Raw genomic sequence first — 18,143 nt, forward strand, 5'->3', positions numbered from 1 at the left:
TGGGTTTGATAAGCATCATACGGAACAGAACCTGAAGAGTGTACACGTTTTATACTTAACATAATTTCAAAACTATGACAAGGAAGTCTACCTACAGAATTATAGTTCGCTTCTGAAATTGGTTGTGTAAAACATGTTCATGTTCAGGATGTAGTTTATGTCAGTTGATGTGCTAATAATATAAAGTTATCTCATGATAGATGACAAAGAAATTATGACACAATTACTGTAAGCATTATATGCAAATTAAGGCTGGCATGTGATCGAAACTGAAGTGAAAATTGAAGAAATTTAAACGACATTGGAAACGTTGTTAATTCCACAAAAGATGTTGTGAAAATCAGCGGTTGGGCTTCCGCGGAATATTTTCTTGATAAACAGAAAAATAATATTAATCGCATCCACAGGCAACTAAATTGTCATTTAACATTTTAGGCAGGCGCAATCATGAAATCTATTACGTCATTTGCTTAAATTGACGAGTAGTTTTCAACGAAAATTCTTTTACTTCATTTGTTTTAACATTCATTTTTCCTATATATGATTAAATCAGCCGGAGGTAATCCATTTCCCTTAGGTCCGGCATTGCTGTCGATAACAAATGATTAGTCGTTTCTGAAAGGTAGATCGTTGCTCCTTCGACCGCCAGGGGCGCCGACTTCTAAGGACAAGCGAGGCTCGGGCACCACTACTCGAATGATGAGCACCACTACATCTTTCCAGTTTTACTTGAAAGACCACCACTACCCTCAGATTCGCTTGTTGTATGAGCACCACTACTCCCAAATACAAGTCGGCGTCCCTGTCGACCGCAGTGCAATTTTATTTTGTCAAATTAAATTTGTGTTGCCTTTTTATCAAACAGATGGAGTTCATGAAAATCGTTACGAGTCGACGACTTTATAATGAGTGAAGAAATTTGTTTCACTTATTTTTCAGCTGATCCACTCGTACAAACAAAAGTAGTTAATACGGGTGAAATGGTTAAACGCCCGTGGAGAGGCTAAAACCTTATAAAGATGTAAAATGAATTTAATTAAGAATGGATTAACTGAAAAACAGTAAATTTTTGAGAAAATTTAGGACAAATTTGAGAAAATTTTTGGATTTTTTTTTCTTCAATTTTCTCAAAATTTAAAAAAATTGAGAAAATTGAGAAAATCGAAAAAATTTGGGAAAATTGAAAAAATTTGGGAAAATTCAAATAAATTGGGAAAATTTTTGAGAAATTATTTTGGGAAAATTGAGAAAATTTTGGAAAATTTTTGAGAAAATTGAAAAATTTTGAGAAAATTGAAAAATACTTAGATTAAAGTACTATTCTCTATTACCCTGCTTTGCGTACATGCACGCAGTCTTGGCACTTCATGAAACTGTAATGAGTTTTCCATTCTCAGATATTGACTTGATTCTAAATAGTAAGAAGCACGGGATTTCATAGGGTGTAATGTACCACTCAATGTGTGCCAATTTGTAAAAATAAAAAATCGAAACCACCGATAACCAGTGGCGATTCGTTTGACGAACGAATAATGCGATAACAAATTCCTAACTCTATTCCCGAAGATTCCCTAATTTTTCCATCCAAATTTTATCGGTTTCTCTCAAATGACAATAAATTTTCAGGCAACTGAAGTGTGTCGATGTTGCAGGATTTCATTGTGATTCAAGGACGGACTTTAGTCTTCCCGAATCTTATGCAAATCTATGTTGAGTGCTTCACAAAGTGTAAAGATGTGAATTTTGTGGCAATGAATTGCAAAATAAAAAATTGCAACAATCATCACAAACAGACCATCAGCACCAAACGAAGTCGTTAAACTTATTGCCCCCTTTGTTTTTCATTTAATTTAAAAAGGCATCTAATTGAACCGTCTTTGATAGCAGAAGAGAAACGAAATGCTCATTATATCAAATTGGATTCGGAAATACATTGTTTTCATGTTTTATTCTCTCAAAATCCAGCAGCCATTCTTTCACATCGACTCCCATAAACGAACGATTTTATTTCCCAATACAAAAAATGTTAGCCATAAACACGTCATGAATAAGATAGACGACATTCATTACTATACCTTCTCCTTGTATCCAATAATTTCACCTATCCATCTATAAGAAATATAGCGCTCTGGCTGTTTCGATTCCATATGTATGTTGAACGTACGGTATGGATACAATGTACAATATTGTACACAGGAGTTTGCACAGCATAGATTTATCAAACTAATATGATTCCGTTTTTTTCCCTATTACTTTGTGTGACTTTATGTCGAACGTTCGCTATTTCTACATAAGCGTAGCGCAATATTTACCATCGTTTTCCATCAACGAATCCGAATACCATCTCGGTGCAAACCACCAACATAACTTTCGTTCCCTTTTTTTATGTTGTGTAGCCAATTTACTTTTATTGCCCCCTTTTCGGGTTTTTTCTTTCTCTGTTCTAGTGGAGCAAACTTTCCACAACCAGCCAACAATTGGATTGTATGCAACGACATGCTGATGGCTGTGGCGATCTGTGGATCAAACAGACCGGTGGAAATAGTGATGGCGATAAGCAGCCACAGCAAAAAGTCGCAGCGTCAAGCATAATATCGAAAACGAAACCAAACGATTGGGTCGTTATACCGGTGTTTGCCGATATCGTACGGCTGGCTGTACAAACACGAGAAGAGTGCTTGACTAAGTAAAATCGATTTTTAGATATTATTTGGCGATTGTTAATCAAGTCATTGATTTGAAATATATTTTTTTTCGATTTAGATTACCGAATGGTCATATGAATGTGGCTGCTTTTTATCGTCTCGCTGCGGTGGTGGGTGCCTTTACCAGGCATATGTCGGACGTTAACAGTATATTGACAGAGACGGGAGAATATGAAAACGTCTGTCGTCATATGCAGAATTGTACATTACAAACTGATAGAGGTGAGTACTGGGTAGTGTGTACTGGGTTGTATATTCAGATTTTCAGACAGTGAAAGTTTTTTTGAAATTATTTTACACAGAAAATATTACGTCAAATGTTTGGAGAAATTGTTCCAAAACAGGTATGAAAGGTACATGTCACACACGGTACACGTTTTGACGATAAAACTCTTCGTTAAAGTTTCATTGACATAAATTCTAGTTCGAAACAGTCAGTGTAATAAACTCGAATTTCAATTTAAAGACAATCAATCAAAAGACAGACATGCCTGGAATTTATTAGTTTTTGGAGCGTTGGCACAAAGTTCACAGTTTTGCCGACAGTTTTGGATCTTTATGTGTGGCAGACTAGTTTTGTAAAAGTTTTGTTAGAAAGTTTAGGGAAAATTGCATACTGTTGAGCCATAAAATCTCAATTTTTAGGCTTATGTAACCTTTCACAGACGACAACAGAAAATAATCTCGTTTATCACTTCACGAGATCGAAGTATTTCAAATCGATTTGAAACGAAATCTGGTACTTCATTAGTTTACGTTCGCGTTTTGTTACAAAAGACTATCCTTAGATGACATTGCTAGAGTAAAATGATTAACAACCATACCCGGTTCATCATGGGCACGCGTTAGCATAGCGCCCGTGACGCAAGTCCTATTACTAGAAAAAATTTAAAAAAAAAATTTTTGTCGTAGACTGCAGAACCATATATACAGCAAATATTGAAGTTCTACAATTCAAAGACAAATGACTCCAAATTACCATTAAAAAAAACTAGGCGTCCGTACGAGTTCAACGAGCTATCACACGATCTTGCAGCTTAAAATTTGGCCACGCAAAAAATCTTCCAAGAAGCCCCATTTCCATACATTTTGGTCAATTTCAGTACTTTAAACGAAATGAAAAAATCCTACGTTACTTTGTTAGTCCGTCCGTCCGTCCGTGTTTCCTATCTTCTAAAGTCTTCTTTAGATTTTGTTGAAATTTTGGGAGTAGATTCTAGTCGTCATTCTAAGACATTCCAGAAAAAAAAATTGGGGAACCGGCCTCGTTTCGGAGCTAGGGCTCCCCTAGATTTCCCTAAATTTAGTATTTTTAAAATTTTTTAAATTTTTTTTTAAATTTTTCAATTTTTTTTAAATTTTTCAAATTTTTCAAAGTTTTTAAATTTTTTAAATTTTTCAAAAATTTTTAAATTTTTCAAAATATTTTAAATTTTTCAAAAATTTTTAAATTCTTCAAAAATTTTTAGATTCTTCAAAAATTTTTAGATTTTTCAAAATTTTTTAGATTTTTCAAAAATTTTTAAATTTTTCAAAATTTTTTAAATTTTTCAAAATTTTTTAAATTTTTCAAAATTTTTCAGAATTTTCAAAATTTTCAAATTTTTAAAAATTTTTCAAATTTTTTCAAATTTTTAAAAAATTTTCAAATTTTTTCAAATTTTTAAAAAAATTTCAAATTTTTTAAATTTTTTCAAATTTTTTAAATTTTTTCAAATTTTTTAAATTTTTTCAATCTACCAATTCTTCCAAAAGAACTGATATCAGTCAAAAACACTCAAAAGAGTAAAAGTGACACAAGTCCCTGTGCATACTTCCAAAACAACTGATATCGCTGGAGGTGACGCATTCTGCGCTTGTACGCAAAAACTGTAACAGCAAAAATTTGACCAAAGAAATTCTAGAAACAAAATTTTACCAAAAAAATTTTGCGTCACAAGTGGCAGATGTTGAGGAAAGTACTTTTAAGAAATTTTTTAAAATAGGCAAGAATATGTCCATCTGCCACTTTGTGACGAAAATTTTGTTTTGGTAAAATTTTGTTTCTAGAATTTCTTTGGTCAAATTTTTGCTGTTACAGTTTTTGCGTACAAGCGCAGAATGCGTCACCTCCAGCGATATCAGTTGTTTTGGAAGTATGCACAGGGACTTGCGCCACATTTACTCTTTTGAGTGTTTTTGACTGATTATCTTTACCTTTCAAATATCCCCAGGTGTTCAAGAAGAATTTTCCGATCTCTTTTCTGATCTAAAAGAATCGACCACTTTACAGCTCAGTAAACATTAAGATTTTAACTTATTAAGACATTTCACAAAGACTGCGGATACTAGGAGCTTTGATGAGCTCCATACCAAATATGTTGGAATGCATTTATCATCCAAAATTACAAACGTTTCACTATCGTTTTGTGTCTGCAATTAAACGTGTGCGACGCATAGCTGCATTATGCCGATCAGCTGACAAGGGACAAGCACTGAAAGTAATTTCATTTCGCTTAAAATGAAGAACCAGAATGATTATACCCTCTATGTACATTGTGCCTTTTGTCTAAATTTTGGTGCATTTTTTGCATTCACATCAGCCTCTTTCCGTAATGCAAAGTGGATTGTAATGTGCGTGTGACTAGCATAATTTAGTTTAATTTATGTGATACTTACTTACTTAGGCGGGCACTACAACCTACTATTGGTTTTGGCCTCCTCCAGAAATCTTCTTCAATCGGACCTATTCCGCGCCAACGTTCTCCAGTCGCTCACTCTTAGTATCAGACAATGAAGTTGTCATGTACTTGGTTTTTCTCTCACAGACCTTGAGACCGAACTCAGCACCCCTATCTTCAATTTTCGTGAAATTCTCTTCAACGATGTCAATGTTCCGTCCAATTAAGTCCAGGTCATCAGCATATCCTAACAACTGACTCAACTTTCTGAAGATTGTACCGCTGGTTTCCACGTCGCTCTCTCTTATCACCTTATCAAGAACAATGTTGAAGAATAGAGCTGCCAGTCCATCGCCTTGTCTAAGTCCTTCCAAGGCTTCAAAGGTATCAGATAGATTGTTCCGAATTCTGACCTTGGCTCTCACATGTGACAGAGTCATTCTAGCCAAATGAATAAGTTTTTTGGGGTAACCAAGTTCCACCATAGCATTCCATAGTTTCCTCCGAAAAACCCTGTCATATGGGTGTGACTAGCATAATTTAGTTTAATTTAAGTTCACGGATACCTAAATAATATAATCGGATGGCCGAAGTAGTAGATTTTTATCATTAGCAAATCGGTTGTGTTGTGTTCTCGGTCATTGAATTAAAAGTCTACCGGACAACGTTCACTTAATTAAACTCCGTTTCCACGACGTATGCAAATTCATTCTCTTATCACTTCTGCACTGGTCTGTCTTTTTTGTTTGATGTCAGTCCATCAATAGTTTTTGTCTACTCAAAAAAGTTGATGTCGCGAGTTATCACAAAAAAAATCGTCTCGCGTTTCGATTGAAAATAAAATCTTTCCCCACCCCTATCCACACCAAGTGTTGTGCTAGTTTCCAACCAACCATATTTTTGATTAAAATTCAAAAACACATAACAACCTGAATACTGAACGGTGAAAGTATTGACACAGAAAATTTATAAATTTTCCACGATTCTTAGTATCAAGATATCGCAAACAAACTTAATTATTATTCATGCAACTAATGTAATACCTTCCATATAAATACATATCTACACATAGACGGAAGTACTGCGTCGAAGAAAATTTTCCAATTTCAATAAAATCCTCAAACTTTTCCAATATTTTTTCTGATTGGAAAGTTTGACGGGATGTTATGTTGTTCAGATGTTTCTGGTTTTATCGTTATTAATAGCACGACGAAGAAGAAGAAATTTTTTTTTCACAGTTTTCATAATTCATTTTCCGGGAATTCATTTTTTTTTTTTTTCTTTCATTCTTTTCATCGCCGATTTTCCAATTTTAATATGTGTTGGCGCGATAATGATGTTTTTAGCTAACACAAACACTCTACTCGTAAACTTTTGTTCTGCTGCCTTTGTACGTTTAGTTTATGTAGTCGAAGAAAAAGTTGTTGAGAAAATAGAAAAGAACTTTGATGTTCGCTTTTTTATGCGAAGACAATTTTGTTGGGCTGACGGGAATGGGATATATTATGCTGAAGACCATAGGCTCAATTTCATACACATGCGAGTGTGCGGGAATGGTAAATCGTAAATGATTCTTAAGTCAATCAACGGAAAACATCAAAATACGAACGGATGGGTGGTGTTTGTTGTTGTTGTTGTTTTTATTCTTCAATTCTAGAGCTTTAAAAAAAAAACCCGGGCCTGTAAATAAAATGTTTGATTGCAGATGTTGAGAGATCGTGAATTGGATTTATTTATTTTTTGTTTTGTTTTTTATGTTTTTTTTTTCTTCGTCGGTTTTATGTTTATGGAAAATCTAAAATTTATTTCCACAAGTAAATGGAAGCAAACATTAAAAAATATTGCTTTTAAGGATTATAAATTGTGTTTGAATTGGCGCTAATAGAAAGAAAACAGAATTATTTCCTTTCATCGCGTTTGAAAACGAAAACAAATAATTTGGTTTTCCATTTTATTAACATTTTTTTTTGGCGGCCGCGTTGTCGGGGCATTTACTGACAATGAACTTTAGGCACAAACACATCATTGACAAAGCCAACTAACGAAATGAAGACGCTGGAGGTCACCTGATTTCGTAGTGAAACTCATAGCTGGGATACTGTTCAGGGATTTAATTTTATGGTTGGCGACCAACCCGTATGTTAACCAAATTAAATGTTTTTAAAAAAATGGTTGGCGAATAGTTATTTGTTTACCTCGCTTCGCTCTGGTCGCAAACATCGCTCTTGTTGGAATTTCCTAATTCTTTCAGAGGTGAACATAACATTTTTCATGCGTGCATGAGTTTGTCGTTTTTATACTTGAAACGAGCCATCAGAACAGCCGGAGCGTTTGCTGCGACTGAGCCCCGTACAAACCCGTATATCTATTGCGTACGTGACCCTAGTGCGTCTGTCACCCCACTTTGACCGTAAGCCTATTGCGCCGGTTAATGTAGTTAAAGTAAAATTATTATGTAATATGTATTACGAAGCCCCGTACGACGTTCCTTTCAAATGAAACAAAAATTTCAAATCGCCCTAAAATTTTATTTTTTTGAAGAGCCTAGTATCGGCTTCAGTCCGAGGACCCAAATTTAAAATTTTTTTCAACAACATTCTATTCGGCCTTTGATTACCTCCCAAATGAAACAAAAATTACGAAAAAAGGATGAAATTTGCTCGAGTTATATGTAAAATACACATATGGCCCTAGTATCGGCCTCAGTCCGAGGACCCAAATTTAATTTTTTTTTTCAACAACATTCTATTCGGCCTTTGATTACCTTCCAAATGAAACAAAAATTATGAAAAACGGATGAAATTTACTCGAGTTATATGTAAAATACACATAGGGCCCTAGTAGTGGCCTTAGTCCAAGGACCCAAATTTAATTTTTTTTCAACAACATTCTATTCGGCCTTCGATTACCTTCCAAATGAAACAACAATTACGAAAAACGGATGAAATTTACTCGAGTTATATGTGAAATACACATAGGGCCCTAGTAGCGGCCTTAGGCCAAGGACCCAAATTTAATTTTTTTTCAACAACATTCTATTCGGCATTCGATTACTTTCCAAATCAAACAAAAATTACGAAAAACGAATGAAATTTACTCGAGTTCTATGTAAAATACACATAGGGCCCTAGTAGCATTTCACTTCTAAGGCCCTAACTCATGATCCACTCACCCGATTTTAAAAAACTTTTTTTTCCTGGATTGGTATTGACAATACCTATAATTTGCCGTGTCATCGTTTATTTTGCCATAAATATCACCAAAAGACCTTAAATCACTTAGGTGGCCCTAACTCACGAAGGGCCGACCCGAATATGCCCATCTTCAAACTTAGCCTCACTATTTCGACTATCTTTCAGGGAAAAAAAAATTTTGAAATCGGATTTGATTTACTCAAGATATCGACGTGACAGACGGACAGACGGACAGACAAAATTTTTATTGCAGATTCGTCATCTATGAACAAAGGCAAACACTTTGCCCTTACCGTCTGCTTCGAATTCCATGAATTACACACGGCATCGTAATCCTATAAGCCCCTTTGTACTTCGTACGGGGCTAAAAAAAACATCGATTTGCCATACCTCGGCAGAGTAAAGTCAACCAGGAAATAGCAGTTGATTCGACGAGGCACCAAAATTCATACATAGGCCTTTGTGTTTGGTGCAAAACGCTTAAAAATACAAACGCATGAAACGAATCCATAAACGATTGTAACGGGATTTAGGTCCCTTCTTTGAATGTATTTGCGTTCTCTGCTCCTGCCTGGCTTACTTTACTCTGTCATGGTCATACCATTTTTTGAAAACACAAACAAAGTGACAGTTCGAATGAGAAAAGTTCTATTTTCTTTCCATGGGTGAGAAAGTGATCAGCCTTCACTATAAATTTCATTCGACCAGTCGACAAGAAAACACAATTTTCTTATGGCCTATTGAGGGGAGAATGCGCGCATGAAATATTTATTTGTTGAGCGAGGGAAGAAAAATTCTGAAATGCTAAACTTCCTAAAATCTAGCCATAGTGTGAAAATAACCAAACATTGATGTTAATTACAAGTAAAGTAAATGGAAGGCTAATGTTCGTTATGTAAAAGTGGTGAATGAATGATGTTAAATCATGCAAAATTATGGACACATATGTATCAATTGGAAAAGTTATGGGCTAATGCTGTGCGTTCACGCCATTATTTGTCCAGCATATCACATGATCCAAACATTATTTATCTAGCGTTTTTACATAACTTACAGGAAAACACCATTCAGAAAAATGACAAAGTCCTCATCTTCGTGTTTCGTCAAAAAAATCTTAAATTCTCATAGAAGCTGAACAACGACCTAAATTCACATGATTCTCTAGTGTCGATACACACACAACTTGAATTGCATTTTTCTGTAATTCAATAGACATTTGCGTGTGTGTCACAGCAAAGACACACCGAAATTTTTTGAAATGTTAACGACGGTTTCTTTCACTTATGTGTGCTTGACCTAGGTCAGACACACAAACCACATCGAAAATGTAATTTTCGTTAACCATTTTAAACTCCGCAAGGAGACACATAATTTCTCGCAACGTAGCATATTGTACCTATATGTGTCGTGACGTTGCGAGGAATTAGCGCATCATTGAAAATCTAAATTACTCTGGATATAAAACACAGGCGAATTACAAGCGCCTGCAAATAGCTTTTGTAAAAGGAAAATGCTATTTACCGGCGCCGGCAAATAGCCAACATATTATAAAAATGCTATTTGCCAGCAAACTCGCCTGCAAATAGCATTTTGTAAAAGGTAAAGACTATTCGACGGCGCCTGCAAATAGCATCTTTACAATAATTTTTTGTCATTTGCAGGCGAAACAAAAAACAGACAAAAAAGTAATTAAGCGGAAACGTAACAGTTATGTGTGCATTCTGTATCTATGAGTGAAATGAGTTCAATTAACTATACTCGATTCGGAAGACTTCACACAAGAAGTACCATTTCCATCCTTTGTCCCTTAATTGATAAGTTATCAAGGTACCATTGTACTCTTCCACACACCGAGGTAGAAGTTCAATTTAGTGCCAAAACTCAATTTTTTTAATGCTAAACAGACGGTTCTTCAACACTGAGTGGCGCAATTTACAATATAATAAGCGATAGTAATATTTCGGTTGATAAAAAATATAAAAAAGGAGATATAAGTGGAGATAAAAAAGTGTGATGTGGAGATATGAAACTCCAAAATGAAGATAAATTCCATAGAAAATTGGAGATAATAAAATCTAATTTCGGAGATAATAAAATGAGTTTTGGAGATATTATAACTAGAAATGGAGATAAGAAATGTATGGAATGGAGATAAAATAAATTAAAAACTGAAGATAATAATTTCAGAAAAGGAGATAACATCAGAGATTAAAAATTTAAAAACAGAGATACCAAGTGGAGATAAAAAAAACTAAAAACAGAGATAACAAATTTAAAAAAGGAGATACTATAACTCCGTTTTCAATCAAATTATCTCCATTTGTTAATTTTTTATCTCCGTTCCTTGTTATTTAATCTCAAGTTTTAGTTAATTTATCGGCATTTTTTAATTATTTATCTCCATTTTTCGATTGTTTATCTCCATTTTTACTATTTTTTATCTCCTTTTTTCAATTTTTTGTCTGCCGTTTATTACGATCCATATAATAAGCTCTTTGTTGTACAAAAATGCTGTGCAAAGAATATTTATATTGCGAAAATCCGTTGGTAACAATGTAATGAAATTCTTGCATTTTAATAAGTACCTCGTATGCTGAGCTTATTCCACGTAACAATAATTGCTGTGAATGTTAGTAATTCGGCAGGAATACTTGCGTTTTCAAATAGTTTTCATATTTTGGTACCTTTATCATGTTGATGTTTTGAATCAACAAAGATGTACCTCATGGATTGCATGACTAACTAAGAGCTATTCGGTATGGAAGTACTGTATCCCGGGATGCATTTTTCTGTGTTTATTTTTTCCCTTTTTAATAAGCCAAGTTGAATTTGTATATTTGCATTGTATTTCATTCCACGTTTAATTGACTGGAGAGCCCACGTACGTATCAGTCTTTTTCCAGCAGTTGCAGTTTGAAATTTGAGTTATAGTTTCTTGATCTTGATAGGACGGTTATAACTAAGGTAGGCCAATCAAAATTCGATTTTTTTAAAAATTATACTTCCTGTGACACGAAACAAACACCTCTTCGACCCCAATTTGATATGAGATTAAATGGACTGAGATACCCAATGTACATTAAATACCATCACGGGCTAAGCGGCAATTACATGCACGTTGGGTTTTGGTCTATACCATTTTCGATAAAATGTAATCAGATCCTTTCCACGAAAAAGTTATTCATTTTCAATATACCGACCAGAAAAATTACGGCGCCGTAAGTTACAAACCGTTATTTAACTCATCATCAAAAAAAAACCCCAACCGACTATGTGAAACCTGTGAGTTACCCATACCCAGCATGTCTTGTTGTTGCAAAATGGAAACATTTCCGATAATTTTCATAGATTTTCATAGATCTTTAGTAGAACGTCAAATGTTTTTGTATTTTTGTGAGGACACGACATAGTGACACAAACTGAGTCGGCACATGTTTCCAATGACTTGCCTTAAATCATTTTTATCCTTGCGGCGTGAATAACCTCATTTTCTCCACTCAAATGTAGTGATAAGACGACGTTTTGTTGACGCTATCTCTGATGACAGTTCAGGTGAGAAAATTTCGCTCTTGCTGGAATTTCCTATTTTCTTCCCTTTCAACATTTTTCTCCACAAAGGCTTCCAAAGTTTCAGCGGAGGGGAGAAAATGATTGTTTTTCACCTGCGTTATGAAAAAAGCTTTTCAAATTCGGTTTCAATGTTCACTGTAGAACCATAAGACCTGATACTGTGTAAGGGTCTGAAAATAACGAAATGAGTGCAACAAAAACTGATTTTTGCTGGACATATTCCAAGTTTTTTAAATTTTAATTTTGCCAACATCTGCCTCAGAGATATGTATGTTCGGACACATACGGACAATGCAATGGGACAATTTATGAACCATATCTGAGTCGATGAATTTCCATAAATTACATGGAGATAATAAATTTGTTACACAATCAAAATTGAACATCGCCGAATGTGTTTTTTTTGGTAAATTTGGTGAATTGAATACTGAAATTCGTTGACATTATTGTCAATTATAAATATGTTCGGAGTGTGCATACGGCAATGTACTTTGTTCCGATTCGTTATCAGTTTGAAATCCGGCAGATTGGTTGCGAGGTCATAATTTCAACTTTTTGATGGTTACACTCGAACCACTGTTATGCGTTCCTAGTAAACTATTTGGGTAAAGGTGATTTTTCTAACATTTGACCTACCTAGAGAATCCATGTTATTAGGTTAGGCGGATTAATACCAGTTCTCTCATTTCCTACGTCCCTCTGTTCTTATTGCATCATGAATGTCCCTTCATTTTCGTTCTGTTTTCAACAAAGTCGAAAAGGAAAAGCGATGATTCCTGGAAAAGCGTATGTTTCAACTAAAGAAAGTAAGACCAAGGACTATTTTTGGGAAGATTTTTTACCAAATTTTTCTGAATTTTTTTTCCGCAAAATTAAGGTAAATTTGTGAAAAATGGGAAAATTCATGAAAATTACTTCCTAAAAATAGTACTTGTACTTGCACAAGAGGAAACGTTAACCTGTCACATATGTCTATTCATCTGTTATCGATAACGACGACAAAAATAATGACAATCTATGGTCCTTTATACGTTAAAATACATGCTAAAGAATTGAAGTACAAGATTTGAAATCAACCGATTAAAAATACTTTGATCGATGGAAGTAATAGATCCTATACCAATACTGGTCATATTCTCGCTGACTGAAAGGTTATAATTAGAGGTGTGCACCGCCGATTTTACGCCGGCGCGCCGCCGATTTTTTGCTATATTTTCGGCGCGCCGCCGCCGAAAAATAATAGCTCACGCCGCCGCCGCCGCCGATTGTATTTTCGTCGCGCCGAAATTTTATACGTTTAGTGCTTTCAGCCATTTTAATGGGCGGCAATATAAACTTAAATTGAAAAATCTATACAAAAGTGTGTGCCTGAGTACAAGGTTTTAGCAAATGTTTATCTCTCTTAATTTATAAGTCAGGTTTCTATATGCGTAGAAATGAGTTTTTGGTTTAAAAAAATTTGTAAAAACTTTGGGTTTTTCTTCTTACCTGCACTGTACGACAGTGATTTTGTTTCTGATGCTACGATAGGGTTATCTTCGAAGTAGCTTTCTATAACGTATCCTATTTCCATCAGTAGATGGCAAGTGTTTTATGCAAATTTTTAAATACTAGTCCAAAGAAAAAGTTTGCTGCTGTCTTGGGAAGGGTATCGATGGATACAACTGGGGATCACCATCGATACCCGAGGTCGAAACAGCATTTGTATTTTCTGTATCCTCACTTACCGTGAACCCTTGGGTACGTTACTCTATTTTCTGTGCAATGGAATGAAGCGTGGCAGACGGCAGGCGGCAGACGACGTTTCTCTTATTGTCTGTTGATGCAGATAAGAGGAAGAAGAAAGAGAACAAAATTCAGTGAATCAGTCAAAACTGTGTGATACTAATGTAATTGTAAAGTGGCAAACTTAAGACCTTATATGGAATTTGGGTAGAAAATGGCGCAAATCACATGTTTCAGGAATTTATAAAGTGGAAAATCTTTTCGGTTTCAAGTTTTTTCGTCAAAAGACGAGATACGGATATCTTTATTTTCAATTTTTAGCTGCTTTATGTAAAAAAATTTGGGAAAAAATCATTTTGGCGTAGTCTATACACTTATTACGCTTATTACTTATAAATTTAAGTTTATCTGAATCTCTTATTTGCGAAAACCTTCTACTACGATCTCACTCCTACATCGAAGATGGACTAAAGCAACGCACTTCTCGCTCCTCGTTCCCTAACTAAATTAAATTAACACCAACAACAAAAACAAACACAACAACAGCCTGATTACAACAGAAAAATGAGAGCAAATAAGAAAAAACGAGAGTAAACAATAAAAACAAACAGAGCTACTTCAGCTCTTCCCTCCAAATTGTGAGTGATTCAAGAGAAAAATCGCTGTTTCGACCTCATGTGTTAATAGCGGTCCCAGGCCAGCGTGGTCTGGCCATCGTCAGTTGCTCTAAGAACACCCTTCACAAGACAGCAGCAAACGTTTGACTTGAACTGGTATTTTAAAGTTTGCATGAAAACGTTTTGCCATCTACTGATGGGAAAGGACATTTCAGTGAAAAGCTACTTCGAATAAACCCATCGTAGCATCACATAATAGAAGTGCGTTGACTAAAGGCAACAGGAACGGGTATTGCATAAATTGAAAGATAATAGTAGTGAGTTTGCGTAAATGGCATACATTATAGTTGGAAATAAGAAACCTGCAGAACATCTAGTATGAAGATGTGACTTAAAATTTCCAACTGATAAGTTAACTTATATGTCATTTACGCAAACTCACTAATCATTCTTGGATTCATTAAATTAGATGTTTTTAAAATAATAGGTCAGTTATTGTACATTCAAAATATAAAAGGTGAGATACGTCTCAGTTGATTCCCCTTGTATAAGTGGTTGATACTTCAGATCGCAAGACAGTAAGAATTCAGTGTTTTTGCATTATTTTCGAAAAATTTAGATTTCCTTGTAAATTTATCGGCGCGCCGATCGGCGCACCGCCGCCGACTATAAATTTCTCCCGGCGCGCCGCCGCCGATTCCTTACCAGTCGGCGCACCGCCGCCGACTATTTTAAGATCGGCGCACACCTCTAGTTATAATTCTGTCCGTATTCCTTTTCAGAAACAATGAAGAATTTCATTCTCTTTCAGAATCGCGTCGGCCCAAATACATTTGTGTGTTAGTCCTTTAATAATGATTGAATAATCCACAAACATTAATCGAATTTGTTTCTATTCTTTCCAGATTTAATGTTGGCTTCATTCGACTGCGAGGAACCGACCAGTCAGGAAAAGCAAGCGTACCATCTTGTATAACGTAGACCGTTTACACTTCGACGAAAGAAAATTTTCTCACTCAAAATCCGAATCAAATTTGCACGTAAATGATATCGGGCGATACGACTCGACAGCGGATTTGTTGAGACTTAAAATGTTAACCAGCACCCAGGCACCGATGGCTCCACCGAAATTACTTGGTCCAAATCCAAATTGACGTTTTGTGTTTCAGTTCAAAAACCATGGAACACTGTTCGCTATCGAACCAAACCCAATTAATCCGAATAGAATCCGTTTCAGTTGTTTTTAGAAACACAAGACCGAAACAACATCCTAAGTATCATTTGGACACAATGTAGGATAAATGTAGCTGTGTAGTGTAAAATGAGGCTAAATAAGATGTGCGACACTCTCGGCAGACAGGAGCAGTAGAGGCAAATGCAGTTAAGGAACCAGCATCCCGTTAAAATCGTTACTTTACGCTGTCGTGGCGACCGTTGTGCGATCGATCATCTTTTCAGAACAATTTAAATTATTTTCCTTTTTGCTATTGAAAATGTTCGTCGGAAGAAATAGTAACTTCGATGACTTGCCTTCCAAATCGTCGCAACGAAGAATTAACTGATGTGTTCGGTAACTTTTAGGATCAGTAAGCAGATTGAATATATTAAGTACTGTGCGAGCAGTGCCATAATTAAAAATGTTAAATCCCATCAAATCCTGAAAAAATAAGCTGATAGTAAACGTGTAGAGATCGTGGAGCCATAGTTCGTCTGGATAGCCGTTTGAAGTCGGGTTTTGCGAATCGACTCTTAAGAAGAACAAAATTTCTTCACCTTCGGCGAAAGTAAACTTTCCCGATGAACAAAACCTTTCAGAATTTATTCCACGACACTAGGACACCGATGGATTCTTTTGAATGTAGACTTACCGAAATCGACGCTCCTTTTTTCTGGGACTTTTTTTATATACGCCTAGTTGGGCCTTGGTGCCAAGGCCCCAAAACCAGTTTAAGATATTTTTGATCTTTCACACCTGATTCCTCTGGCACTTCCTAACTTCCATCGGATTTTTCGATGGATTTGGGTTATTTTCGACATTTGTGAGGTGTTCCAAAGTTGGTTCCTAAATTTTGGGATGACAGATGATTCCTCTGGCACTTCCTAACTTCCATCGGATTTTTCGATGGATTTGGGTTATTTTCGACATGAGTGATGTGTTCCAAGGCTGGTTCCTAAATTTTGGGATGACAGATGATTCCTCTGGCACTTCCTAACTTCCATCGGATTTTTCGATGGATTTAGGTTATTTTCGACATGAGTGAGATGTTCCAAGGTTGGTTCCTAAATTTTGGGATGAGAGATGATTCCTCTGGCACTTCCTAACTTCCATCGGATTTTTTGATGGATTTGGGTTATTTTCGACATAAGTGAGATGTTCCAAGGTTGGTTCCTGAATTTTGGGATGACAGAGGATTCCTCTGGCACTTCCTAACTTCCATCGGATTTTTCGATGGATTTGGGTTATTTTCGACATTAGTGAGGTGTTCCAAGGCTGGTTCCTAAATTTTGGGATGACAGGTGATTCCTCTAGCACAACCTAACTTCCATCGGATTTTTTGATGGATTTGGGTTATTTTCGACCTGAGTGAGATGTTCCAAGGTTGGTTCCTGAATTTTGGGATGACAGATGATTCCTCTGGCACTTCCTAACTTCCATCGGATTTTTCGATGGATTTAGGTTATTTTCGACATGAGTGAGATGTTCCAAGGTTGGTTCCTAAATTTTGGGATGAGAGATGATTCCTCTGGCACTTCCTAACTTCCATCGGATTTTTCGATGGATTTTGGTTATTTTCGACATGAGTGAGATGTTCCAAGGTTGGTTCCTGAATTTTGGGATGACAGAGGATTCCTCTGGCACTTCCTAACTTCCTAACTTTAACCATTTTCATAACAATAGGTTCCTCAACATCTGCCACTGGTGACGCAAATTTCTTTTTGTAAACTTTTCTTTCACAAATTTTTTGAGTCAATTTTTTGTTGATAAAACTTTTGCGTACGACGCACAATGCGTCACCCTCAGCGATATCAGTTATTTTGTAAGTAACATAGAGGGCGTGCGTCACATTTACCCTTTAAGGGTTTTTTGACTGATATAAATAAGTCCCGGAAAAAATAGTGCCGATTCCGGTCAGTCGAAATTCAAAAGAATCCCTTACCGCGTTATTTCTGTTGCCAGCATCTCTGCTGAATCCTGGCATATTAAGTCGACTGATTGACAATATATTTGTTTGAAAGACCGCAAACATTTTTATAATCAATGCATGGCGCACGCGGTTTTTAAAGCCGGTCCCCAATGAGACATTAAAAACGAAAATGAATAAACGAATCGAAAAAAAAATGAAAAACGAAAATTGAAAAGCGATACAGATGAAACTCAAATTAAACTAATTAAAAAGGAAAAACTCTCCACACACACCCACACCTACATAGTAAAGGAATCCATTAAATATTATGCAACCGATGATGATGTTGCGAACCAATGTACATAAAATTGAATGGAAAAAACTAGTGTACAAGCCGTTAATATTGTGTAAAACGTGTTTAGCGGATCAAACGAAAATGTTTAAACAAAAAAAAAGATTTAAAAAAAAAATTATTAAAAAAACCAATTTTTGTAAACCGAATAAAAATGAAGAGTAAAAGAAAAATTGTAAAAAAAAACCAAACCAC

At 35.6% G+C, this 18,143-nt stretch overlaps 1 protein-coding gene across 1 annotated transcript in view; it reads left to right on the forward strand.

Moving 5' to 3' along the window:
- The window catches only part of LOC119084667 (ras-GEF domain-containing family member 1B), an 89,581-nt gene extending 73,129 nt beyond the window's left edge, over nucleotides 1–16,452 (forward strand). Inside the window, exons 8-10 of the mRNA XM_037194743.1 lie at nucleotides 2,448–2,686; nucleotides 2,764–2,927; nucleotides 15,377–16,452. Coding sequence (XP_037050638.1) covers nucleotides 2,448–2,686; nucleotides 2,764–2,927; nucleotides 15,377–15,447 — 474 coding nt within the window. The 3' untranslated portion in view covers nucleotides 15,448–16,452. The remainder of the gene's footprint in view (nucleotides 1–2,447; nucleotides 2,687–2,763; nucleotides 2,928–15,376) is intronic.
- The last annotated feature ends 1,691 nt before the right edge of the window (nucleotides 16,453–18,143 follow it).

The sequence above is a fragment of the Bradysia coprophila genome, unplaced genomic scaffold (assembly GCF_014529535.1).
Source record: "Bradysia coprophila strain Holo2 unplaced genomic scaffold, BU_Bcop_v1 contig_87, whole genome shotgun sequence".
Taxonomy (NCBI): domain Eukaryota; kingdom Metazoa; phylum Arthropoda; class Insecta; order Diptera; family Sciaridae; genus Bradysia; species Bradysia coprophila.